This window comes from Tachyglossus aculeatus, chromosome 17 (genome assembly GCF_015852505.1).
Source record: "Tachyglossus aculeatus isolate mTacAcu1 chromosome 17, mTacAcu1.pri, whole genome shotgun sequence".
Lineage (NCBI taxonomy): Eukaryota > Metazoa > Chordata > Mammalia > Monotremata > Tachyglossidae > Tachyglossus > Tachyglossus aculeatus.
In genome coordinates this window covers 54,754,822-54,778,578 of record NC_052082.1, presented here as the reverse complement: position 1 = coordinate 54,778,578, position 23,757 = coordinate 54,754,822, and the positions used below count along the sequence as shown (strand labels likewise).

General features: G+C 44.6%; 1 protein-coding gene across 3 annotated transcripts in view; it reads left to right on the top strand.

Annotated features, from left to right (window-relative positions):
* PITPNM3 (PITPNM family member 3) overlaps positions 1 to 23,757 on the top strand; it is a 196,123-nt gene that overhangs the window by 111,676 nt on the left and 60,690 nt on the right. For all 3 annotated transcript variants that reach the window (XM_038759618.1, XM_038759619.1, XM_038759617.1), the window contains exons 5-6: positions 6,949 to 7,025; positions 9,333 to 9,568. In XM_038759618.1, coding sequence (XP_038615546.1) covers positions 6,949 to 7,025; positions 9,333 to 9,568 — 313 coding nt within the window. The remainder of the gene's footprint in view (positions 1 to 6,948; positions 7,026 to 9,332; positions 9,569 to 23,757) is intronic.

Below are 23,757 nucleotides of genomic sequence, written 5' to 3'. Positions count from 1 at the left end.
CGAAGCTTGGGATTAGAACCTTCTGACACCCAGGCCAGGGCTCCATCCACTAGGCCTCTGTGCCATTGCACAGAGGGTACATGTCTCTGTCTCCTCCTTGGCAGCCCAGTTCTTACCCTAAAAGTCAGGAAAACTCCTTTCACAAGTGTCTAAAGCCCACCAAAGGCCCTCTGGCTGAACTGACTGCCCACCACAAAGTAGCAAGATGTTTAATCTCTTTTTTTAATGGTATAAATTAAGCCCTGACTATGCCAGGCACTGTACTAAGCAGTGTGGTAAATCCAAGCTAACCAGGTTGGATACAGTCAATATCCCACATGGGGCTCACAAGTTTAATCCCCATTTCCCTCTAGACTGCAAGCTTGTTGTGGGCAGGGAATGTGTCTGTTATTATATTGCACTCTCCCAATTGCTTAGTACAGTGCTCTGCATACAGTAAGCACTCTGTAAATATGATTGACTATCAGATGAGATAACTGAGGCACTGAGAAGTTAAATGACTTGCCCAAAGTCACACAGAAGACAGGAGCAGAGCCAAAATTAGAATCCAGGTCCTTCTAACTCCCAGGCCTGTGCTCTAACCATTAGACCACACTCCTTACCTTATCTGATGATATGAGATCCCAAACCCAGCAACCAGCACAAAGCAGCAGGCAAAGAAAGAACCCGGTAAAATTTGGTCACTAGCTAATTGATTACCCCATCAATCAATCAATCAGTGACATTTATTGAACACTTCCTATGTGCAGAGCACTATAGTAGGTGCTTGGGATAGTACAGCACAACACACTTAGCAGTGCAAGAGTTTCTTTCTCAGCCCTTTGTCTCCCAACAGAGATGTTATCACTTCCAGTGCACAAGCTCATAAAGGAAGTCACAGGCAAAGTTAAAACCTCATTAAGCCTTATCAGTTTATTCCAAATAGCACAGAACTTGAAGCAAATACTTATTTCCCCAGATGACTAGATGGCCTATCGTTCTTTAATAAAGATATCAGATCACCCAACCTGATATTTTTCGATGTCTATTTTTCCCTGGAATGATGAGGGTCTATAGAATCCCGATTTCACAGCAGCGAAACCCATGCTGAGACCGAGATGATAATTATGGTATTTGTTAAGCGTTTACTACATGCCAAGCACTGTTCTAAGTGTTGGAAGATACAAGGTAATCAGGTTGTCCCACGTGGGGCTCATAATCTTAATCCCCATTTTACAGACGAGGTAACTGAGGCACAGAGAAGTTGAGTGATTTGCTCAAGGTTACACAGCAGACAAGCGTCGGATTGGGATTAGAACCCATGACCTCTGACTCCCAAGACTGTGTTCTTGCTTCTAGGCCATGCTAGGCCATCCCTAGGCCATAGATATGAACTTTAGGTCCCAGGGTTAGGTCAGGGTCCTTTGGGGCAAGGAGTTTTCAAGCTAGGACATTTCCCAAATGTTCTCACCACATTCCTTTTCCTAACAATCTATCAACAGTACTTACTGAGCGCCTCCTCTATACCAAGCACCTGGGAGAACACAGTAGAATAAGTAAACATGATCCCCTCCCTGAAGGATCTTACAAGTCTTGTAGGGGAGAGGAAAACACTAAAGTCTTCACATTCAGGAAGAAGAAGGAAAAGATACGTATGGAGTCAATGCTTTGGTTATTGGGTATAGAAGATATGTAGAGCAAAGCTATGTGGGAATGTGGGGTGTGTGTGTGTGTGTGCGCATATGGACCGGTGTTTGTGTTTACATCTTGCACACCCATTAACCTTTCCTGACTTCTGAAAAATGTGGAATTCACTATGTAAATCAGCTCTGGTGAGGTGTCAGTTCAAATCCTCTTCTGTAAGCAATCTCAATGTTTTTCTTCTTTTTAAAATCATGCAAGTCTGGTGCCTCTAGTGCTGTCAGGTACTGTTTCTCTAATTCATCATGGAGTTATCTAAGGGGAAGCTGACTTCTTTTGTTGGAGAATACTGGATTTCCTTGGGCCTTCCTCCTACGTAAAGATGCTTCCTCTCTAAGACTTTATGTGGAGAAGACATGAGAAGCAGCATGGCCTAGAGGAAGGAGCATAGGTCTGGAAGTCAGAGGTCCTGGATTCTAATCCTGGCTCTGCCACTCACCTGCTGTGGGGACATTGGGAAAGTCACTTAACTTCTCTGTGCCTGTCTCCTCATCTGTAAATAGGGATTCTATACCTGTTCTCTCTCCTTCTAGAGCGTTATCCCCACTTGGGACAGGAACTGTATCCAACCTGATGATCTTGTATCTACCATAGCACTTAGTAGACTTTTAGCATGTAATAAGCCCTTAACAAATATCATTTATTTATTATTCATTTCGTCCTTCAGCCTTTCCAAGTAGTAGACATTTGAGAAGTGGAAATGGAATCCTGTTTATTTCTGTAATATTGACACTTCACCTTGTTACACTGTGAACCTGGCATAACACGTGCAACAATGATCATTGTGACATTTGTTAGGTGTTTATTATAGTCCAAGCACTGTGCTAATCACTGAGATAGATACCATGCAAGCAGATCAGATGCAGTCCCTCTCCCAAATCAAGCTTACTGTCTACCCACCCTACTCCTCCCCCCTATTTCTTCAGGAGGTTGGCTCCTTTCATTATCAGCAGCATGCGGAACCCTGGACAAGACACCTGGAGAAAACAGAGGTGCTGTATAAAATACGATCTCTGCCCTTCAAGGGCTGTCAATCACAAGTTTCTCTCAGACTCCTTTTCTTTGCCATCTTCTCTTCCCCACATTCATTCCACGCTGTGAGTACTGGATCTTCAGAATCAGAGGAGAGGGTTTTCTTTGAACAATTCTTCAATAGCTGGGGCTCGTGCTTCTTTCTCTTTTCTAAGTTTGGCCTAGGTAAATCGATGTGTCAAACAGAGGATCAAGAATCTGCCAACACCCTTGACAGATACAGTCTTCCTGTGGAATTGTATTGGCATGAACTCACGTAGTAACAGTACAGCCACTCCCAAATATTGAGCCAACAATCTTTAATTGAAAACACTATAACTTTGGTTGCTCTGGGTTTCCAGCTGGTGAATTTTTTCATCTGAGGCTCTGTCCTGATCAGGAAATGGAGATTCAGGACCGCCTCCTTGGACACAGATTTTTGCTCTCTTTACTTTATGGGATCTGATAATAATAATGATGATATTTAAGTGCTCACTATGTTCCAGGCACTGTTCTAAGCACTGAGATAGATACAAGGTAATCAGATTGTCCCATATGGGGCTCACAGTCTTCATCCCCATTTTACAGATGAGGGAACTAAGGCACGGGGAAGTTGAATGATTTGCCCAAGGTCACACAGCAGACAAGTGGCAGAGCCGAGATTACCTCTGACTCACTAAGGTTTCCAGCAACTTCCTTCTGGGCAGATTCAATAGACTTCCTCCTCTAGTCTTTCTAGACCTCCCTAGCAGTGGTAGTAATGGTCCTAACTGTCCTTCTGGATAAAGCTGATGTGGTGATAAATGGTATTAATTAAGCAACTACTGAGTATAAAATTCTGTAGTAAGTGACTGGGAGATGCAACAGAAACACAAGGCACATTCTCTACCCAAAGGAGCTTACACTCTGTGGGGAGACATATAGAGAAATATAACTATATATATGTGTGTGTGTATATATATATATATATATATATATAATCACAAGGGGGATATGCCTGTTTACTTGTTTTGATGTCTGTCTCCCCCTTTCTAAACTGTGAGCTCATTATTGGGTAGGGATTGGGGAAGCAGCGTGGCTCAGCGGAAGGAGCCCGGGCTTTGGAGTCAGAGATCATGGGTTTGAATCCCAGCTCCACCACAAGTCTGCTGTGTGACCTTGGGCAAGTCATTTAACTTCTCTGGGCCTCAGTTACCTCATCTGTAAAAATGGGGATTAAGACTGTGAGCCCCAGGTGGGACAACGTGATCCCATTGTATCCCCCCAGCACTTAGAACAGTGCTTTGCACATAGTAAGCGCTTAACAAAATGCCATCATCATCATCATCATTGCCTTTATTTGTTGCTGAATTGTACTTTCCAAGCACTTAGTACAGAGCTCTGCACACTGTAAGCGCTCAATAAATGCGACTGAATGAATTCATGGATTCAGTTGTATTTATTGAGCGCTTACTGTGTGCAGAGCCCTGTACTAAGCGCTTGAATGAATATGAACTGTGACCAACCTGATTAGCTTGTATCTATCTTACCACTTAGTACAGTGCCTGCACTTAATAAGCGCTTAACTAATACCATTAAAAAAATGTCAGGGTTCATGTTGTTCTTGCCTAGGGAGGGTCTCAATGATCTGTATTTTCTGCTCATATCATCACCATCATCATCACCACGGATTGTACATATTGAGCGCTTTGTGTGGAGCACTGTAGGACACTCTGTAGGTTATGTAATGTTTGCTCTTTCAAGGCAGTCCTTCACTTTGAGGATGAAAACATCTTACCTGTTGGGGTGAGGAGGTCACTGCATTTCTCTCAAGATCTGAGAGAATCCATCAGTTCCCTCCTCCCACTACCCCAGGTTGGTATGAGAGCAGTCCCTCTCAGAGACAGAGGGAATCAGTCAAATGGCCTGGATGACCTCTTGATCCACCTCTGGATCAGTTCAGGAATTGACTGGGTGACCTCTTGAGCTCCTTTCCAACCCTTGGATTCCTGGATCAAATTGGGTTTTCGGCCCTAGCCGGGTTGGTGCCTTCTCCGAGAAGAAATCAGGTCGCATCTCTTTTAGGTCCCGAGAAATGTATTTTTAAATGACATCTCTGTCTGCAGAAGCTAACGATTAAAGCTCAGCTCTGTCGACGAGGTTGGTCTCATGACCTGAAAAATCCTAACCACGTTTAACAGGAAATTGCTTCCTAAGTGATGATGTGGTTTGGCTTTTATACTAGAATGAGGGAAAACTGACACTGAGGCAATAGTTTGCCTTGAGTTTGCTAGGACCGTAATCTTCCCTTTTATGCAGGTAAAGATAAATGACAGGCTCATTACCAGAGCTATTTCTGAGGGATCCAATTTGCATTTTCTGACACTCCCACCATCTCTCTAAGGGAAATTTCTTCCAGATGCTGCTAAAGGAGGAAATGGGAGACATTGGTGCTTTGGGGTGTGGGAATTGCAGAACGCACTGAAGTGGTGATGATAATAATAATCATAATAACAATAACAATTTCAGTATTTGTAAAGTGCTTACTATGTGCCAGGCTCTGGGATGGATACAAGCAAATTGGGTTGGACACAGTCCCTATCCCACATGGAAATCAGGGTCTTAAACCCCATTTTACAGATGCGGGAACTGAGGCACAGAGAAGTTAAGTGACTTGCCTAAGGTCACACAGCAGACAAGTAGTGATTAGAACTCAGGCTCTTCTGACTCCCAGGCCCATGCTCTATCCACTAGGCCACACCACTTCTCATAGGTGGAGAGCCAGCCATAATAGTAGCAGTGGTACTATTGGCTGAGCATCCACTGGCACAAAGCACTGAAATAAGCACTAGGGCAGGACAAAACAAACAAGTGACATGTCCCCTGCCCACAAGGAGCTTATGCTTTGTTAGGAGAGAAGACAACTGTTAGGTCCAGGGTAGGGCAAAGCTTCCACCACATCATCCTGGGTTGAGGCGGGTATCCAACTGAAAGTTTAGCATAGTATTAGTAGTTGTTGAGCATTTACAGAGAATTTATTTAGTGAAACAGCATGCCTAATGGAAAGAGGAGAGAACTGGAGGTCAGAAGATCTGGGTTCTAATTCTGACCAAGACATTTGCCTGTTGTATGGCCTTGGGCAAATCTCAATCTCTCTGAGTTTCCATTTCCTCATCTGGAAAATGGGGATAAGATTCTCATTCTTCCTTCCTTGGGCCACAAGCCCTGTGTCTGATCTGATAGTTTTCAATCAATGGAATTTAAAAGCTCAGTAAGCACCATTGATGATGGTGATTGATTGAGCACTTAGTGTGTGCAGAGCAATGAACTAAGCACCTGGGAGAGTGCAATATCACAGAATTGGTGGACACAGTCCCTGCCCACAGTGAGTTTATGTTCTACAGTGGAAGACCCATATTAAGTATAAATGAATTATGGATATGTACATAATTGCTCTGCAGCTGAGGATGGGAGTGAATACCAAGTGCTTTTAGGGTACAGATCCAAATGCATTCACGACACAGAAGGGTGAGAAAGTCAGGGGGAAAAGAGGGCTTAACTGGGGAAAGTCTTTGGAGTAGATGTGACATTATTAATTAGGCTTTGAAGTGGGAAGAGTGGTGGTCTAGAGTTTATGGAGGGAGAGGGAAATCCAGATTACAGGCAGCAGCTGGTAAAGGGGTTGGTGGTGAGGGAGATGAGATCTAGGTACAGTGAAGCAAGCTGCCACCAGCAGAGTAAATTGTTTTACATTTACTCTCACTCGGCCCAGCGCTATGTTGTCAATCATCAATGGTATTGAGCCCTTACTGTGTGGAGAGCCCTGTGCTAAGCACTTGGGAGAATACAGAACAACAGAGTTGGCTGACAGGTTCCCTCCATATAAGGAGTTTACAGTAGCACTTTAGTATAAGTACTTCCGACAAAAGGATTATTATTAGAAGTAATAATAATAAAAATTGTAAGAATGAAATATGCCCATCTTCATTCAGTTCTTCTTGCCTGCTGCATTTCATAGAAGAAAGCTGAGAATTGGACCGGTTTTGGTTTTTCGATCAGGGCCCGAAATAGATGACCTTTAGAAACCCCTTCCAGCTGTAAAATTTTCTGAACCTAACCTAATTTGAAACGAATCTCCAATTTTCTCTCAGTCCTCCTACATATTCATGTCAGCTGAAACTCTTCGAGGGAGAGAGCAGATTTATTTGCCTGCAAAGCCTGTCAGATTTCTGCATCAGTCAAGCTCTGAAATATTTAGTTTCTCTGTTTTCTCTGCAGGAGAATTATACCGAGTGTCACTGAGAAGGCAACGATTTCCAGCACAAGGGAGCATTGAAATACATGACGACAATGAGGTGAGCTGTTTTTTTCTCCCCCAGAGGAAGCTATATTGCTTTCCTGTGTGCGTTGGTCCAATCTTAAAATATATACTAACCTGGATTCTCCTAATAATAATAATTTTAATTATAATGGTAGTATTCGTTAAGCACTCCTAGACTGTAAGATGACTGTGGGCAGGGAATGTGTCTACCAACTCTGTTATATTGTAATGTTGTATGCTCCCAAGCACTTAGTCCAGTGCTCAGCACACAGTAAGTGCTCAATAAATACCTATTGATTGAGAGACACGATCCCTGCCCTCTGGGAGTTTTCAATCATAACCACGTAATGGGTGACCATGTCTCCTGTTAGAATGACTCTCTCTGAGGGCAGGGGAGCATTGTAACATCACATAAAAGATGGAGAATAGAGCCCAGACCTGGGAGTCAGAAGGTCATGGGTTCTAATCCTGGCTCCTCCACTTGTCTGCTGTGCTGTGACCTGGGTAAGTCACTTAACTCCTCTGTGCCTGTTACCTCATCTGTAAAATGGGGATCAAGAATGTGAGTCCCACTTGGGACAAGGGACTGTGTCCAACCCGATTTGCTTGTATCCACCCCAGTGCTTAGTACAGTGCCTGGCACATAATAAGTGCTTAACAAATACCATAATTGTTATTATTGGCTCACTGTCCAAACAACTGAAGGCCATTTGTTTGCTGACCGAAAACCATATTTTTCTGGCCAAGCCCATCTCCTGGCTTTGAGGCCTTCTGGGAGGTTGTGAATTCTTCTCCTTCTTCAGATCTGGGTCTTCCTCCACGGGGAGAGGAAGAAACATATATTAATCTATCAATTATCAATATTTACTGAGAACCAGCTGTGTTCTTAGCACTTGGGAAATGTACACTAGAGTTGATAGACACGATTTCTGCCCTTATTGAGCTTTCAGCCTCATAGGAGAGATGGACACTAAAATTACAGGCAGAAGGAGGAAATAAAGTATAAATATAGGTACATAAATGTGTGTGAGTCTCCAAATGATTTGGTAGCACAGAAGTGCTGAAGTGGCAGTTGGGGGATGAGAAAGTAATTGGGGAAGGCTACTTGGAGGAGATGTGATTTCTGGAGGCCTTTGAAGATGGGGAGAGCAGTGGGCTACTGGATGTGGACGGGGAAGAAGTTCCTGGAAGGAGGAAGAGTTTGAGCAAGAGGTCGGCAGTGGGTGAGAGGAGAACAAGGCACATTGAAATGGGAAGGCTCGAGAGGAATCAAGTGTGTCAGCAGGGGTGGAGTGGGAGAAGAGAGTGGATAAGTAGGAAGGGGAAAGCTGATGGAATGCCTTACAGTCACGAATAAGAAGTTTCTGTTTCATGAGATGAGGATGAAATAGAGATACACTCAGAACCCCTAGTAGAAATGCTGTCCTTTTCTAGGAAAAGGGAGAAGCGCATTAAGGCCCCAGAGGGTCCTGGGAAGACTAGGATGATAGTTGCTTTCTTTACATTACATTCTCTTGGCTAGGGATGAAAATTCTAACAATGTTCTAACTTTCCCTTCTAGTACTCCATAATGGGTCACTTGTCCATGAACTGATCCTGACCCACAAATACCTTTACAAAAGAGATCAATTACCCATAATTCACCTCACCCTCCATTCCAGCCTTGGTGATTTAAAGGGCCATGTAAGAGTGGTAGGCCTACGGAGCACTTGGGTTGACTCTGGGAGATTTTCCAAGTGTGAGAAACAGCCATTCTCCATCGATGATATTTTTCCTTTCCAAATCAGGCAGGGGGCTGATCTGGCAGAGGAGATGCATTGTCCATTTTGGGCCTCCTGGGAGTTGAAATGCCTCTTGAGTCTGGTTTTCTGGCCCCTGCCATATGTTGCCAATTTGTACTTTCCAAGCGCTTAGTACAGTGCTCTGCGCACAGTAAGCACTCAATAAATACGATTGATGATGATGATGATGATGAATATCCTTCTTTCATCATCAGACACTTCCCCTGTCTTGGACCCTGACTGTTGGCCCTAAGCCTAAATAGGGGAGGGAGTTGGGTGAATCACAAAGTACGGCTATGTGCTGTGACTTAAGTAGAAATTTTAGAAAGAAACTGATATTTTCAAAGTGAAATGTCACAAAAGACCAAGGGGAGGGTAGTGCGAAGGTGAGGGAGGCCTCTCCAAAATTACTAATGATTTTCTGGCGAAGTCCCACAGACCCGACCGCTTCTCTTTGGCAGAAATCGCTTCCTGAAAATGTCCTCAAGCCTTCCCGCCACCGTTTTCCCCGTGTTCCTCCCCCTGCCTCTCCCACATGCTGTTTCCTTCCTTCCTTTCAGGACGGATCTCAGCAGCGGGCCTGCAAAACTCATGTTCTTCTGCTGGTGCTGCACGGTGGGAATATCCTGGACACGGGGGGCGGAGACCAGACTTGCAAGGCGGCCGACATCAACACTTTCAGCTCGGTGTTGGAGAAGGTGATGCGGGCCCATTTTCCAGCTGCCCTGGGACACATCCTCATCAGATTTGTCCCTTGCCCGGCCATCTGTTCCGAGGCCTTCTCTCTCGTTTCCAAGTAAGTCGGATTTGCATTTTAATGAAGTCATTCTAACAGAATTGGAATTGATGTGGGTGTCACCCTGCTGGCATGGACTGTTGGATGAGTCTTTTCTTCCTAGAAGCACAGATATCTTGACATTCACTTCTCTGACCTCTTCTCATTCCACCTCCGGCTTTCCTCTAAAATGGAGAAGTTCCTCAAAAACGATCTCACCGCGGGCCCCTCTCTAGATTTTGCATTCCTTGAGTGAGCATGAGCCCAGTAAAGGCTCTTTGGGACCAAATTGATATTTGTTTTTTTTTTGTGTGTGTGTGTGTATGTACATAACACACACTGCAAACTATTGTGTGTGGAAGAATTGTTTTTTCCATTTGTTTCAGCCCATCTGCAGTATTTATTGAGGGCTTTCTGTGTGCAGAAGCACTATAGTAAGAGCTTGAGAGCCAGCATTAGTGTTGTTCGACATGACCCAAGGAGCTCACAGTCTAGATTTTATTTTTCTAGGCTGATCTGTTCTTGGGAAGTGGTAAACAGTTCATTCTGTGATCACAGAGGTGGGTGGTTACATTGGTGTCTGTTGATTAAAGTGAAAAGTGAGTGAAGAATTGACTGCTATAGAATTGCGCTTTGGTTTGGGAATGGAGTCCTAATTAACCCGGGGAAAGCATCTGAAGGAGGCACATAGTACCTCAGGTCATTCATGCATAATCTGTCTCAATTATTTTGGGGAAAAATAAATGTGAAGATCTCGTAGCCCAAAACTAAATATGTGCTATAAGAATAGTAATAATAATAATAATAATTGTGGTACATGTTAAGTGCTTATTATGTCAGGCACTGTACTAAGCACTATGGGGGAATACAAGCAAATTGGGCTGGACACAGTCCCTCTCCCACAAAGGGCTCACAGTCTTCATCCCCATTTTACGGATGAGGTAACTGAGACACAGAGAAGTGAAGTGACTTGCCCTAGATCATACAGGAGACAAGTGGTGGATCCAGGATTAGAACCAGATTAGACCTTCTGACTCCTAGGCCCATGCTGTATCCACTAGGCCAAGCTGCTTATGGTACTTGTTAAATGCTTTCCATGTGCCAAGTACTGTACTAATCACTGGGGTAGATTTAAGATAATTAGGTAGGGCACAGTCTAAGTAGGAAGTAGTAGGATTTAATCTCCATTTTACAGATGAGATAACTGAGGCACAGAGAAATTGAGTGACTTACCCAAAGTCATACAACAGATGAGGGGCTAGGCCGTGATTGAAACCCAGATCCTCTAAACTCCCTGGCCTGTGTTCTTTCCATTATTTCACGCGTCTTCGCTAGTCTTAACTTACTTGTTACTAACAAGAGTTATAATCTCAAATTGCTTTGGAGTTTTGAGACCGGTTCCTACTCTGCATTCATCTGTCATAGTTAGATTGTATAACTCTAGATTGTAAGATTCTTATGGACAGGAAATATGTCTACCGACTCTTCTGTACTCTTCCAAGTTCTTAGTACAGTGCTCTGCACACAGTAAGAGCTCAATAAAGACCCTTGATTAATAATTAATTTTGCACACGCCAAGAGAAAAAAAACATGCAGGTTCATCTGAGCTATTAAGAACGTTTTAAGGAACATTCATTGAACTTGGAGTGATGAAAGCATATGTCAAGCCTGCAGACTGTGGATTATCATCCTGGATTAGTTCTGGTGAAAAAGCCATCCGACTTTGGAGAAATTGCTGTAAGGAGAGAAAAAAATGGATGGATGGAAGAGGTGTCTTTAGAGTGGGCCCTCGTTATGAGGAACTGGGAGATGAAGGGGTTTTGGGTGTCTGAATGGAGCATGAAAAAATAATAGATTGCAAGTGTCGGCAAGTCAAAGAGTATTTTAAAAAAGGGTTTTCCTGTTGAAAATTCCTTTAGAGGCCCAAATGCAGCTAAGCACGATCTAGTGGGGATTGTGCCATTCAGGAAGGCAATCTCTCTCTATTCCTGTTTACAAGACACCCTTCCCCTGCCTTCCTGCCCGAGGAACCCAGATGCCGATGTACCTGACAATGCGGGGGGCATACGGGCTTGGGGCTAGGCTCCCTGGAGATGTCCGAGTCTAGCCTGCATGGGGCGGGGGAGGGAAGCCCGGGAAACCTCCTGAACTTCCAGGAGATTTGACTGGGCCAGAGTATCTGCCCCAGGGCCGGAGGAATCCCTGAATGTACCCAAGCAGGTTATCATGATAAAATGCCAGTCTTGTTTTATGCTGTCAAGTCGTTTCCTACCCATAGCGACTCCATGGACATATCTCTTCCAGAATGCCCCACTCTCCATCTGCAATCATTCTGGTAGCATATCTATAGAGTTTTCTTGGTAAAGGTGTGGAAGTGGTCACGAATCTCCACCCTCGACTCTCTCCCATGCTGCTGCTGCCCAGCACAGGCAAGCCTTGACTTGTAGCAGATTGCCTTCCACTGCTAGCCACTGCCCAAACTAGGAATGTAATGGATATGCCTCTGCTTGATTCTCCCTCCCATAGATAAGACTGGTAGAGTGCTGTAAATTCTCCAGGTGCCATCCCGAGTGGGGGAAGACGCCAGTCAGCTAATGTCATTTGACATTTCTGCTCATGACATTTCCCCTCTACTCCCTCCCCTGTGCATCGATTTTGAATTCGGCTGCATACCCCTTAAGCACTTTGATAGTCACCTCAGCCCCACTGCACTTATGTCCACATCCTTTTGGGACGTGGACTGAGTGGAATCTGATTATCTTGGATCTACCCTGGCACTTAGTACAGTGCTTTTTTTTCCCCCTTCGGTATTTGTTAAGCACCTACTGTGTACCAGGCGCTGTACTAACTGCTGAGGTAGACACAAGCTAATCAGGTTGGACACAGTCCATGTCCCACATGGGACTCACAGTCTTAATCTCCATTTTACAGATGAGGGGACTGAGGCCCAAAGAAGTGAAGTGACTTGCCCAAGTTCACCCAGCAGACTAGTGGCAGAGCCAGGATTAGAACCCAAGTCCTTCTAACTCTGAGGCCCGAGCTCTATCCAAAGACCATGCTTGTATTTACCCCAGCACTTAATTCAGTGCCTGGTATGTAGTAAGTGCTTAACAAATATCAAAAAAAAAAAAGAGAAGCTGTTATGTAAACATTGGAGAGTTACCCAGATCTTGCCATTTCAGGCTATTCTTCTTGACAGTTTTCTCTGGGTCCATGACATGCCTTTATTTTGTGTTTAGAAGTCTGTTATGGAAAGCCACAGACTGTTCCAGGAATGGTTTCTCTTACTAAACAGAAATGCTTTGTCTGTTTCCTCAACGCTGCTCCACAGCGGGAAACCGACCATTACTGCTAATTGCAAAGATGACAGGGTGTCTTATCTGAAAGACTATCTGCTGCTCTAAAAGAAACCTATGGCTATTTTTTTCCATTCCCCAAGGACCCCAAAGGAAGCGTGAGTATCGATTTGAGTTCCAAAGTTGGAGGTCATCAGAATCAGCATGACCTTTCTCTGGATGAATAGCAATGAGCAAGTTTTCATGTTCCCCTTGGATAGGTCTCCTTTTGTTTTTGAATACTGCTGTTTTCTGTTTCAGCTAGTTACCTCAGTAACCTTGCCTGTGGTAGAGAGGTTAGGCTATTATTCTTTCCCGGATTTATTTAAAATGTGAAAGGTTTTTGGCATTTCTGTGTCTTGGATAAAGAAGAGAGAAAAACAGCTGGAAGCGGTTGCCTTTCTTCTGGAAGTGGGTTTAATCACTGCTGAATGTAAAAAGTCCATCCACGCTGTTTAGAGAAGCTGCGTTGCCCAGTGGATATAGTACAGGCCGCGTTTCTAATCCCAGCTCTGCCACTTGTCTTCTTGTCACCTTTGGCAAGTCACTTCACTTCTCTGTGCCTCAGTTACCCCATCTGTAAATTGGGGATTAAGACTGTGTGTCCCATAAAGAATAGGGACTGGGTCCAAACTGATTATCTTCTATCTACCCCAGCACTTAGAACATAGCCTGGCACATAGTAAGTGCTTAAAAAATACCATTAAAAACAAAAACGGATTTCCATACTGCCGAAATGTCCCTCGACCTTGAAATCCTCTCTGGAGAAATGTCTTCTTCTCCCCTGAGGCTGCAGACCCGGGTCGAAGGAATTATTTCTACAGGCTAGACCCAAGGCATTTCATATTTCTAGTTTCGGGAGAAAGTCTCTGGGAGGAAAAGGAATGTGCCTGTTAATTAGGGTTGATATAAAAGACCAACACATCACCATGTGATTAATGATTCCTCTCAGTGGGATCCAGTACTTGGCACACTGTTAGACCCAAGAGGAGCATCTAATTGGATATTTATTGCTCACTCAAGCAGAAAGGTTTTTGACTTCATGCTGTTGGGTCAGCATGGGTAACTGGCCCATCCCAAACTCCCCCAAAGTTTCCTCTAATCTCCGTTCCTCTTTGTTGTAATTATTTGCTTCATCCATGACTGGGGGCATCAGCTGGGACATTATTAGGGAGGGCAGTGATAGCCCAGCCCAGGTTTTTTTATCAGGAGGGAGGACGGCAACTCAAATAATCAGATTTAGGGTGCAGTGAGTTCCTGAAAACAACACTTTCAGTCATAATGTTGGAGATCAATGTGGGATAGTGGGTAGAGTATAGACCTGGGAGTCAGAAGGACCTGGGTTCTAATCCTGGCTCCATCACTGTGTGACCTTGGATAAGTCACTTTACTTCTCTGAGTCTGTTAGCTCAGCTGTAAAATGGGGATTAAGACTTTCAGTCCCATGTGGGGCAGTCCCAAGTGGAACTGTGTGGGCACCATTCTGGGCAAAGGCTCATTTGCTTTCAGGCTGGCACCCTTTCAACTGTATCAGAGTTGGCAAAGAGTTAAAGAGAGTTCCTTGAATCTTGCACCGGTTGGCTCTGATGCCAACTCTGCCTGTATGAGATTGGACTTTGACCATTCCTCCAGCAGAGAAGGCCAAGGGGATGGGTAAAGCCCAGCAGAAAGTTGCCCTAAGCCCCTGGCCATTTGTCCAGGTTGATCTATCAACCTATCAGTCATATTTATTGAGCGCTTCTTGTGTATGGGGCACGGTACTAAGTGCTTGGAGAGTGCAAAACAACAATAGAACAGACACATTCCCTGGTGTGTCCTCTACTGATTCTATTGTATTGTAAGTGCTTACTGCAGAGCCCTGCCCACAGGAAGCAGTTAATAAATGCTACTGATTGATGCAATGATTATTGATTTGTTGATTTTCATCTGCAGTGTAAAGCACAGGGTTGAATGAATAGTGGCATCACTGTAGGGCATGCATTGACTTTGCACCTTGAATAAAAAGGATTGATTGATTGCCAGTCCATCCGTGATACTTACTGACCATCTACTGAGTACAGAGAACTGTACTAAGCACATAGGAGAGTACAACAGGAATCCAACAGGTATGCCCTGCCCTCCGAGACAAAAACCCCACAGGTTTTCTCCCTGAGTTCCCCTGGAACGAAGGAGCAGCATGGCCTAGGGGAAAGGGCACAGACCTGGGAGTCGAAGGACCTGGGTTCTAATCCCAGCTTGCCACTTGCCTGCCGGGCGACTTTGGGTAAGTCACTTCACTTCTCTGCACACTGCAGAGAAGCAGCGCGGCTCAGTGGAAAGAGCACGGGCTTTGGAGGCAGATGTCATGGGTTTGAATTCTGACTCCGCCACATGTCTGCTGTGAGACATTGGGCAAGTCATTTAACTTCTCTGAGCCTCAGTTACCACATTGTAAAATGGGGATTAAGACTGTGAGCCCCACATGGGACCAGGTGAGGAGTATTTGGTATTTATTCAGGGTACCCCCTTCACAAAGCTCCCTAAACATGGCCAAGACTCAGATAGCACGAACGTTTTTGCCTCTTCTAAATCAAGGACTTACTATAATCATGTCTCTGATTAAGCTTTCCATGAACTATCACAATTGCTTTTCCCTCCATTTCCCCCCGCTGCCTCTTTCAATGGCTTCATCTGGGTAGTCCCACGGTATTATCTGGGAGAAAATCGAGGAATCCAAGCACCCACTCAGGTTCTGCTTTTCCGCTCGTGTCCTCAGGTGGGGCTGAATGGAGCCATCGCTGCTCCATTTGAGAGGTTTCATTTCCTAGGATGGTTCGCGACAGCTCGTTCCAAGAAAGAAAGAGCCCGGGGAAGAGTGATCCAGTCACAGTCGTCCCCATCTCTCTGCCTTTTCCCCATCTCCTCGATACCTAGGGAACTGAGCTGAGACATTACATCTGGCTCCATTTCAGCTCATCCCAAAACAAAAGGGGTCCGGTTGCCTCGACACCGCTGCCCCCGTTCGAGACAAGATCTCAATCCCCATTCCCTAACCCCTTTCGGCAGGGGAACCCTGTAATAACAATAATAATAATAATGATAATAATGGTATTTCTTAAGCACTTTCTGTGTGTCAACGCATGAGAAGCAGTGTGGACAAATGGAAAAAGCACAGGCCTTGGAGTCAGAGGACCTGGGTTCTAGTCAGGCGGTCAATAAATCACATTTATTGAGAGCTAACTGGGTGCAGAGCACTGTACTAAGCACTTAGATAATTCCAGCTCTGCCACTCTCTGCTGTGTGAGACCTTGGGCAAGCCACTTCTCTCTCTTCTCTGTGTCTGAGTTATCTCATCTCTAAAATGGAGATTAAGGCTGTGGACCCTATATGCGCCTAACCTGATTATTTTGTATCTACCTCAGTGCTTAGCATATAGTAAGCACTTAACAAATTTTTTTTTTAAAAACCCACTCTCCTAAATACTGGGGTAGATACAAGATAATAAGAACAAACACAGCCCCTGTGCCACATGGGGCTCACTGTCTAAATGGGAGGGAGAATGGGTATTTTATTACCATTTTACAGATGAGAAAACTGAGGCACAGAGGAGTTCAGTGACTTGCCCAAGGTCGCACAGCAGGCCAGTGGCAGAACTGAGACCAGGCCCAGAGTCTTGTGACTCCTAGTGCCATGTTCTTTCCACTAGAGTAAGCTGCCTCATTTTTTTGTTTGCCTGTAGAAGAGCGAGCAGTCTGGGCGAAAAATGTTGGGCTGCTACAGTTTTAGATGAACTCACATTTGTATTGATTTGCAAGGGCTGCAACCCTAAATAACCAAGAGCCAAATTCCATTTTTAGGTTCTCTGCAGCGTGAGAAGCAGTGTGGCCTAGTGGATGGGGCCTGGACCTGGGAGCCAGAAGGACCAGAGGCCTAATCCCGGCTCCACCACTTACCTGCTGCCTTATGTTGGGCAAGTCACCTCGCTTCTCTGTGCCTCTATTACCTCACCAATGAAATGGGGATTGAGAATCTGAGCCCTCTGTGGGGCAGGGACTGTGTCCAACCTGATTATCTCGAATCTACACATAGTAAGCGCTTAACAAGTACCATAAAAAAAGAGCTAAACTAATCCAGGTAACCGACACACATTTTGTATGCCATGCAGGGTAATCTCCCCTTGGCTTTAAAATTACCAGCAGAGACTCTTGATGTACCAAATGCAAAGTCAATGGGAAGAAAATTCGATCCAAGCCCTGACTGACTGCTCCACAGGCTCTGCGATCCCGGGGTCTTCCCTTGGTAGAACTGAGTCGCCCGCCCGCCCCCCCCCCGCCCCAATCTCTGTCATTTCCAGGAGCCTGCTCGCTGCTGTAACTGGAGCAATCAAAATGAAATAAATCATGACAGGGAGAAGGGAATCTATTCCCCTTATCAAATTCCAAGACAATGCCACAGAATTGAAAATGGGTTATAGCTTCCTTGAAACGCCGCTCCTGCCTCAGTTCCTGGCCCAAATTCTCGAGTTTTATTACAGGGTAAAGGGATCACCTGGAATAGGAACAGTTTTTAATAAGCTCCCAAGGATGCTGTATCATTTGTCAGCAATGCAAGAAGTAATATTTTTTTTGAGCACTGTAGTAACCCTGCAAGAAGGAATGGGCTTTGTCCAGTGACCAAAGTGCTTTTTGCACAGAACTGCTGATAGTTTTTTAATGACATTTAAGCATTTACTTTGTGCCAAGCACTATAGATACAAGCTAATCAAGGATAGATAGAGGCTGATTGGTTCCGAAACAGTCAATGTCGCACACAAGGCTCAGTTTATTAATCCTCATTTTACAGATGAGGTAACTGAAGCAGAGGGAAGTGAACTGACTTATCCAAGGTGACACAGCAGTCTAGTGGCAGAACTGGGGCTGGACCCAAGTCAGTCAGACATATTTTTTGAGTGCTTACTGCATGCAGAACACTGTACTAAGTGCGTGGGTGGCATACCTTCCGACTTCCAGCCCCGTGCTCTATCCACTAGGCCAGGCTGCTTCCTTTAAGAACAGATAGGCCCAGGATTGACTGGAATTCCAAGGCTTTTTTAGTTTTGGCTTGGGATCTGCTCTCAGTACAGAATATAAGAATACTACTAATATTGTTAAGTGCTTACTCTCTGCCAAACTCTGTACTAGACCTTGGGCCTTAGAAACAAATATGGGACTGATGGTCTAAAGAGAGAAAACAGGTTGCGAATCCCCATTTTGTGGATGAGGAAACAGACCCAGAGGATTTGTGACATGCTCAAAGAAACACTGAAATGGTGGCAAATTGTAGGCCAATTGACGTCAATTGGACCTTCCCAGACTTCCTGCTTCATGGGTTCCATTTCCCAAGTTTTAAAAATAATTCTGGGAAGGTTTTTAAACCATCACAGAAACTGACAGTGGGCTTGAAAACACCCTTCTCCTCCTATCAGCTTCCAGCTATCACCCTCCCTGTAGGATCAGGAGAAATGAGATTATGAAAGGTACTTACTCTGACCGTTTTACCCAGAGGATATTATGAAAGGTACTTACTCTGACCGTCTTACCCCAAATGTAATGTATCACTCAAATTCTCCAAGCAGTGAATACATGAAGTTGTATGCACTGAAATTGAAAGATGAACAGCACAGAGAAATGGGGTGCCGACAATGGATGATGTGTGTTCAGTGCTGTGAGTCATACATACAACACTAAGATGCTTTGTTTTCCACACCTCTTATTTCTCCTTTCATATGAAGGGGCAGCTAGCTACCTCCTGTGACAAATGGCAAAGCCGGGATTAGAACCCATTCCCAGGCCCGGGCTCCATCCACCACACCATGCTGCTTCTCTGTTTCTCATGTTGTTGCATATGACAACAAATATGATTACAAATAACCTAGAGAGGGAATAAGAGTAGAGCACCTCCCTGGAGGAGAATAGTGAATGTGTCCTCCTTGGACTAGGCCGCCTCGTCACAGATGGGTAATGACTTTGTCCCAGGGGGAGGATGTTCAGACAACAGATTGAGAGCAAGACCCGTAAAAGATGGCCCGTTCTCTGCCAGCTAAGTGAATTTGATTCTCCGAAGCCCTGAGCAGTCTGGTGGGCATGATTTTATAACTCTTTTCTTCCGAGGTACATTGAAGTCTTCTCCCCCACACATTCTCTCATTTATTCACACAACCTTCCTCGGATCTGGGATCTAAGAAACAGAATTGTGGGTTGTTATCCCCAGAGAGGGCAAGCAAAGTAGCCTGAGGTAATCCAGCAAACAATCTATCAATCAATCAATATTGTTTATTTTTATTATGGTATTTTTTTTAAATTGCGGGATTTGTTAAGCACTTACTATGTGCCAGGCACTTTTATAAGTGCTGGGTTAAGATACTAGATAATCAGGTTGGAAGCAGTCCATGTCCCACTTGGGGCTCACAGCCTTATTCCCTATTTTACAGAGGAGGGAACTGAGGCCCAGAGAAGTGAAGTGACTTGTCTGAGGTCACACAGCAGACGATTGGCGGAGCTGGGTTTAGAGCCCAGGTCCTTCTGACTCCCAGACCTGTGCTGTAACCACTAGGCCACACTGCTTCCCAAGGGCTTGTTGAGAACTTACTGTGTGCGGAGCACTGTACTAAGCGCTTGGGAGAGGATGAATCAACAGACTTGGTAGACATGTTCCCAGCCCACAGGGAGTTTGCAGCCTTGAGAGGGGGCTATCAATCAATCAGTGGTATTGTTGAGCACTTACTAAGGGCAGAGCATGCTACTGAACACTGGGACCACTGTACTAAGCACAAAGCATCTAGACTTGTTAGACCCTATCCAAAGGCAAGATCTCTTGGATTAAGGTTGGATCTTCTTAGGTGGACAATTTGGTGCCAACCTTACGAAAAACACATCTACTCCAAGAGACCTTCCCTGACTAATCCCTCATTTCCTCTACTCCCACTCCTTTCTGTGTCACCCTTGCACTAGGATTTGCACCCTTTATTCACCTCTTCCTCAGCTCCAAAGAACTTAACGTACATCAACATAATTTAATCTATTTATACTAATGTCTGTCTCCCCCTCTAGAGCGTTAGCTTGTTGTGGGTGAGGGACATGTCTACCAACTTGTTACTGTATTGTACTGTACTGTATTGTACTCTCCGAAGTACTTAATACAGTGATCTGCGCACATTAAGTGCTCAATAAATACAACTGATTGATTGATTGACTGGTGCCTTAATTCTACTCTGCTGGGAAGACAGGAATATTATGTGAGGGTGAGAAGCAGTATAGTCTAGTGGATAGAGTGAAGGTCTGGAGTCAGAGGAACTTGGGTTCTAATCCCTACTCCATCTCTTGTCTGCTTGGTGACCTTGGGCAAGTCACTTCACTTCTCTGTGCCTCAGTTACCTACTCTGTAAATGGAGATTAAGACTGTGAGCCCCATGAGGGACATCGACTGTGTCCAACCTGATAACTTTGTATCTACCCCAGGGCTTAGAACATTGCTTGGAACATAGTAAGTGACTTAGCAAATACCATAAAAAATAGCTCCTTGTAAACTTCTGGATACCCAAATTCAATTATATTATTTGTTCTGAGAAGTTCTAGAGCATTTACTATAGCGACAATGTCATCCCCCAAATCACCTTATTTCTTTTACCAGAGCCGCTTATGGGAACTGCAGTCAAGTGCCTTTCCTCTCTTTCTAAACTAATAACCGTCCCGGCACTTAGTACGTGGCCTGGCACGTATAACAAACACCCTTAAAAAAATAAAAATAAATTTCAGGACATGAAAAGCTTTGGGCAGGAGCTGGAATTTGTCTGTGCTCATGAATGCTAACTATTAGCTCAAAGCCAGAGATAAACACCTCCCTCCTTCCCGCCCCTGTCTGTTTTCAGCATGATTAGTTTGGGAGGGAGAAAACTAGGCCTCTTCAAGCTCAAGGCAAAGATAAACTGCTCCTCTCTCCTGGCCCCACTTATCTGGGCGATTGAACAGTTATGGAGAGTCACTCCATTTGGAGAAAAGACCTTCTGGCTAAGCCTATTTGCCTGCCCGCCTGAAGTCACTGAGGGAGGGAGGATGCATAGCTCCTGAGAAGAAGGCATTCATTCATTCATTCAAGCGTATTTATTGAGCACTTACTGTATGCAGAGCACTGTACTAAGCGCTTGGGAAGTACAAGTTGGCAACATAAAGAGACGGTCCCTACCCATCAGTGGGCTCACAGTCTAGAAGGGGGAGACAGACAACAAAACAAAACATGTAGACAGGTGTCAAAGTCATCAGAACAAATAGAATTAAAGCTAAATGCACATTATTAACAAAATAAATAGAAGCATGAAGCCGTACACTTGCTTAGGAGTAGAACTTTGGAGCCAAAATTCACCCTGAGTGTGGAAAAGTGGCTGTGTAACCCCCCTTTTTTACAGTAATTGTTTAGTGCTTATCATGTGCCAGGCACTGTACTAAGCACTTGGATAGTTACGGTTTAATCGGGTTGGACACAGTCCCTGCCCCACATGGGGCTCATGGTCTTAATCCTCATTTTACAGGTGAAGCACCTGAGGCACAAAGAAGTGAAATGACTTGCACAAGGTCACGCCACAGACAAGGGGCAGAGTCAGGACTCAGGTCCTTCTGACTCTCAGGCCATGCTCTATCCACTAGACCATGCTGCTTCCCTTGGATGTGAGCCCTGGGTGGGATAGGGACTGTGTCCAATCCGCTGACATCGAGTCTACCCTAGCGCTTAATACAGCTCTGGGCACATAGTAAGCCCTTAAAAAAATACCACACTCATTATCAGTGGTACTATACGATGGCCCATCTTGAAGCATTGGTTTCCCCCTTCCTTTGAGAGCCTTGGTTCCTGCCCAATCAAAGAAGTCGATTTCTCTGAGAGGAGAATGACTTGTTCCTCATTCTGGATGTGTCTCAAGGAGGTCATTTCATCCGGCCCTCTGCAGCCGGGCTGGGGGTTGGAGGGAGGCACTCGGCTTAACAAAGGTTATTTGTTGTCCTTCTATTTCTAGGACCTTTCAGCGAAGAAAGGTTCTCCATGGTAGCCCATTCCAGAGGCAGGAAGGTCAATCCTGTCTCCAGTTTAAAGCTCTCTTGCCGCACATTGAACCTACTTCCCCTTGCTGTGGCCTCAGTGGGGAGAGAAGGGTGTCTACGGGTGGCTTCTTTCCAAGTCCAAGGAAACACTGCAGGCACATGGCAGAGCCGGGATTAGAACCCAGGTCCTCTGATTCCCAGGCTCGTTCTCTTTCCCCAGCCCATGCTGCTTCTCTTGAGAGTTGACGATAGCTGAGGTGAAATGGGTGCCCTGATGTAGTTGAATACAAATTGTAGGTTGTATTCAACCCCCACTCCCACCTTTCTGATTTCTCTTATCCAGTGACCTGACACAATATTGATTTTTAGGTTCCCAGCTTGTTCAGAAGTGAAGTGGTCTATTAAAATATAATGCCTCACAAGCTTAAACTGCTTCTGAGGTTTTCTGATGGAAATTTTGTCTGAAATATAGCGTGTACTGTCCAAATTAACCTTTGTAAAACAGACCTGGAATCCGGGGGAGTGGGTGGAAATGAAAGGGTAAAACTAGAACATGGCACTTAGTGAAATGACACTGAGGTAATGGACTGGGGGTCATTCTTGACAACATCTGACAGGATGAAAAAGTGGGGAAATGTTTCTCTCATTAAGGTAGTAATGAATTTCATTTCCATTGTTTGGGATTCATTCTGTCACCTTCCCCTTTGTTTGGATGATGAGAGGTGACAAAAATACTCAGTGCTTCTCTCCCAAACATCAATGTAAAATTGCTCCCAGTCAAAAATTTCCCTTTTTCACCTTTGCCAAGGTGGCAGCCTAACAGGTTGACAGCTTCTCTTCTCCTGCAGCAAAGTTGTCCTCCGGATCCATCTCCAGAAGCAGAGTGGCTTAGTGGAAAGTGCATGGGCTTGGGAGTCAGAGGTCATGGATTCTAATCCCTGCTCTGCCACTTTTCAGCTGTGTGACTTTGGTGAAGTCACTTGACTTCTCTGTTCCTCAGTTCCCTCATCTGTAAAATGGGGATTAAGACTGTGAGCCCCATGTGGGACAACCCGATAACCTTGTATCTAACCCCCGAGCTTAGAGCGGTGCTTAGCACATAGTAAGCGCTTAACAAATACCATCATTATTATTATCTCCCATGAATCAGTTTATTCATTCATTCATTCAATCGTATTTATTGAGCACTTACTGTGTGCAGAGCACTGTACTAAGCGCTTGGGAAGTACAAGTTGGCAACACATAGAGACGGTCCCTACCCAACAGTGGGCTCACAGTCTAGAAGGGGGAGACAGAGAACAAAACAAAACATATTAACAAAATAAAATAAATAGAATAAATATATACAAATAAAATAAATAAATAGAGTATTTACAGCCACAGGCTTGTGACTGTCTCTGTTTCTCTTTTTGTTTTTACTTATAGTATTTGTTAATCGCTTATTATGTGCCAGGTACTATACTAAGTGCTATCAGACACAAGCTACTCAGGTTGTACACAGGTCATGTCCCAAATAGAGCTCATAAATTTGTATCCTCATTTTACAGATGAAGTAACTGAGGGTCAGAGAAGTTAGATGATTTTCCCAAGGTCACACAGCAGACAAGTGACGGAGTCAGGGTTAGAATCCAGGTCCGTCTGATTCCTGGGACCATACTCTATCCATTAGAGCACACTGCTTCTTCCTGCCCTTATCCAAAGACCTAGACCAGATATCTTATTTAATGGAAACTTGACCAATGGCCAGAGTATTGCTATTCCAAAAACAATACCAAGCATCTTCTAATATAACCCCTCCCTGGTTCTTCTCCCTTCTTCCCCTCAGAAA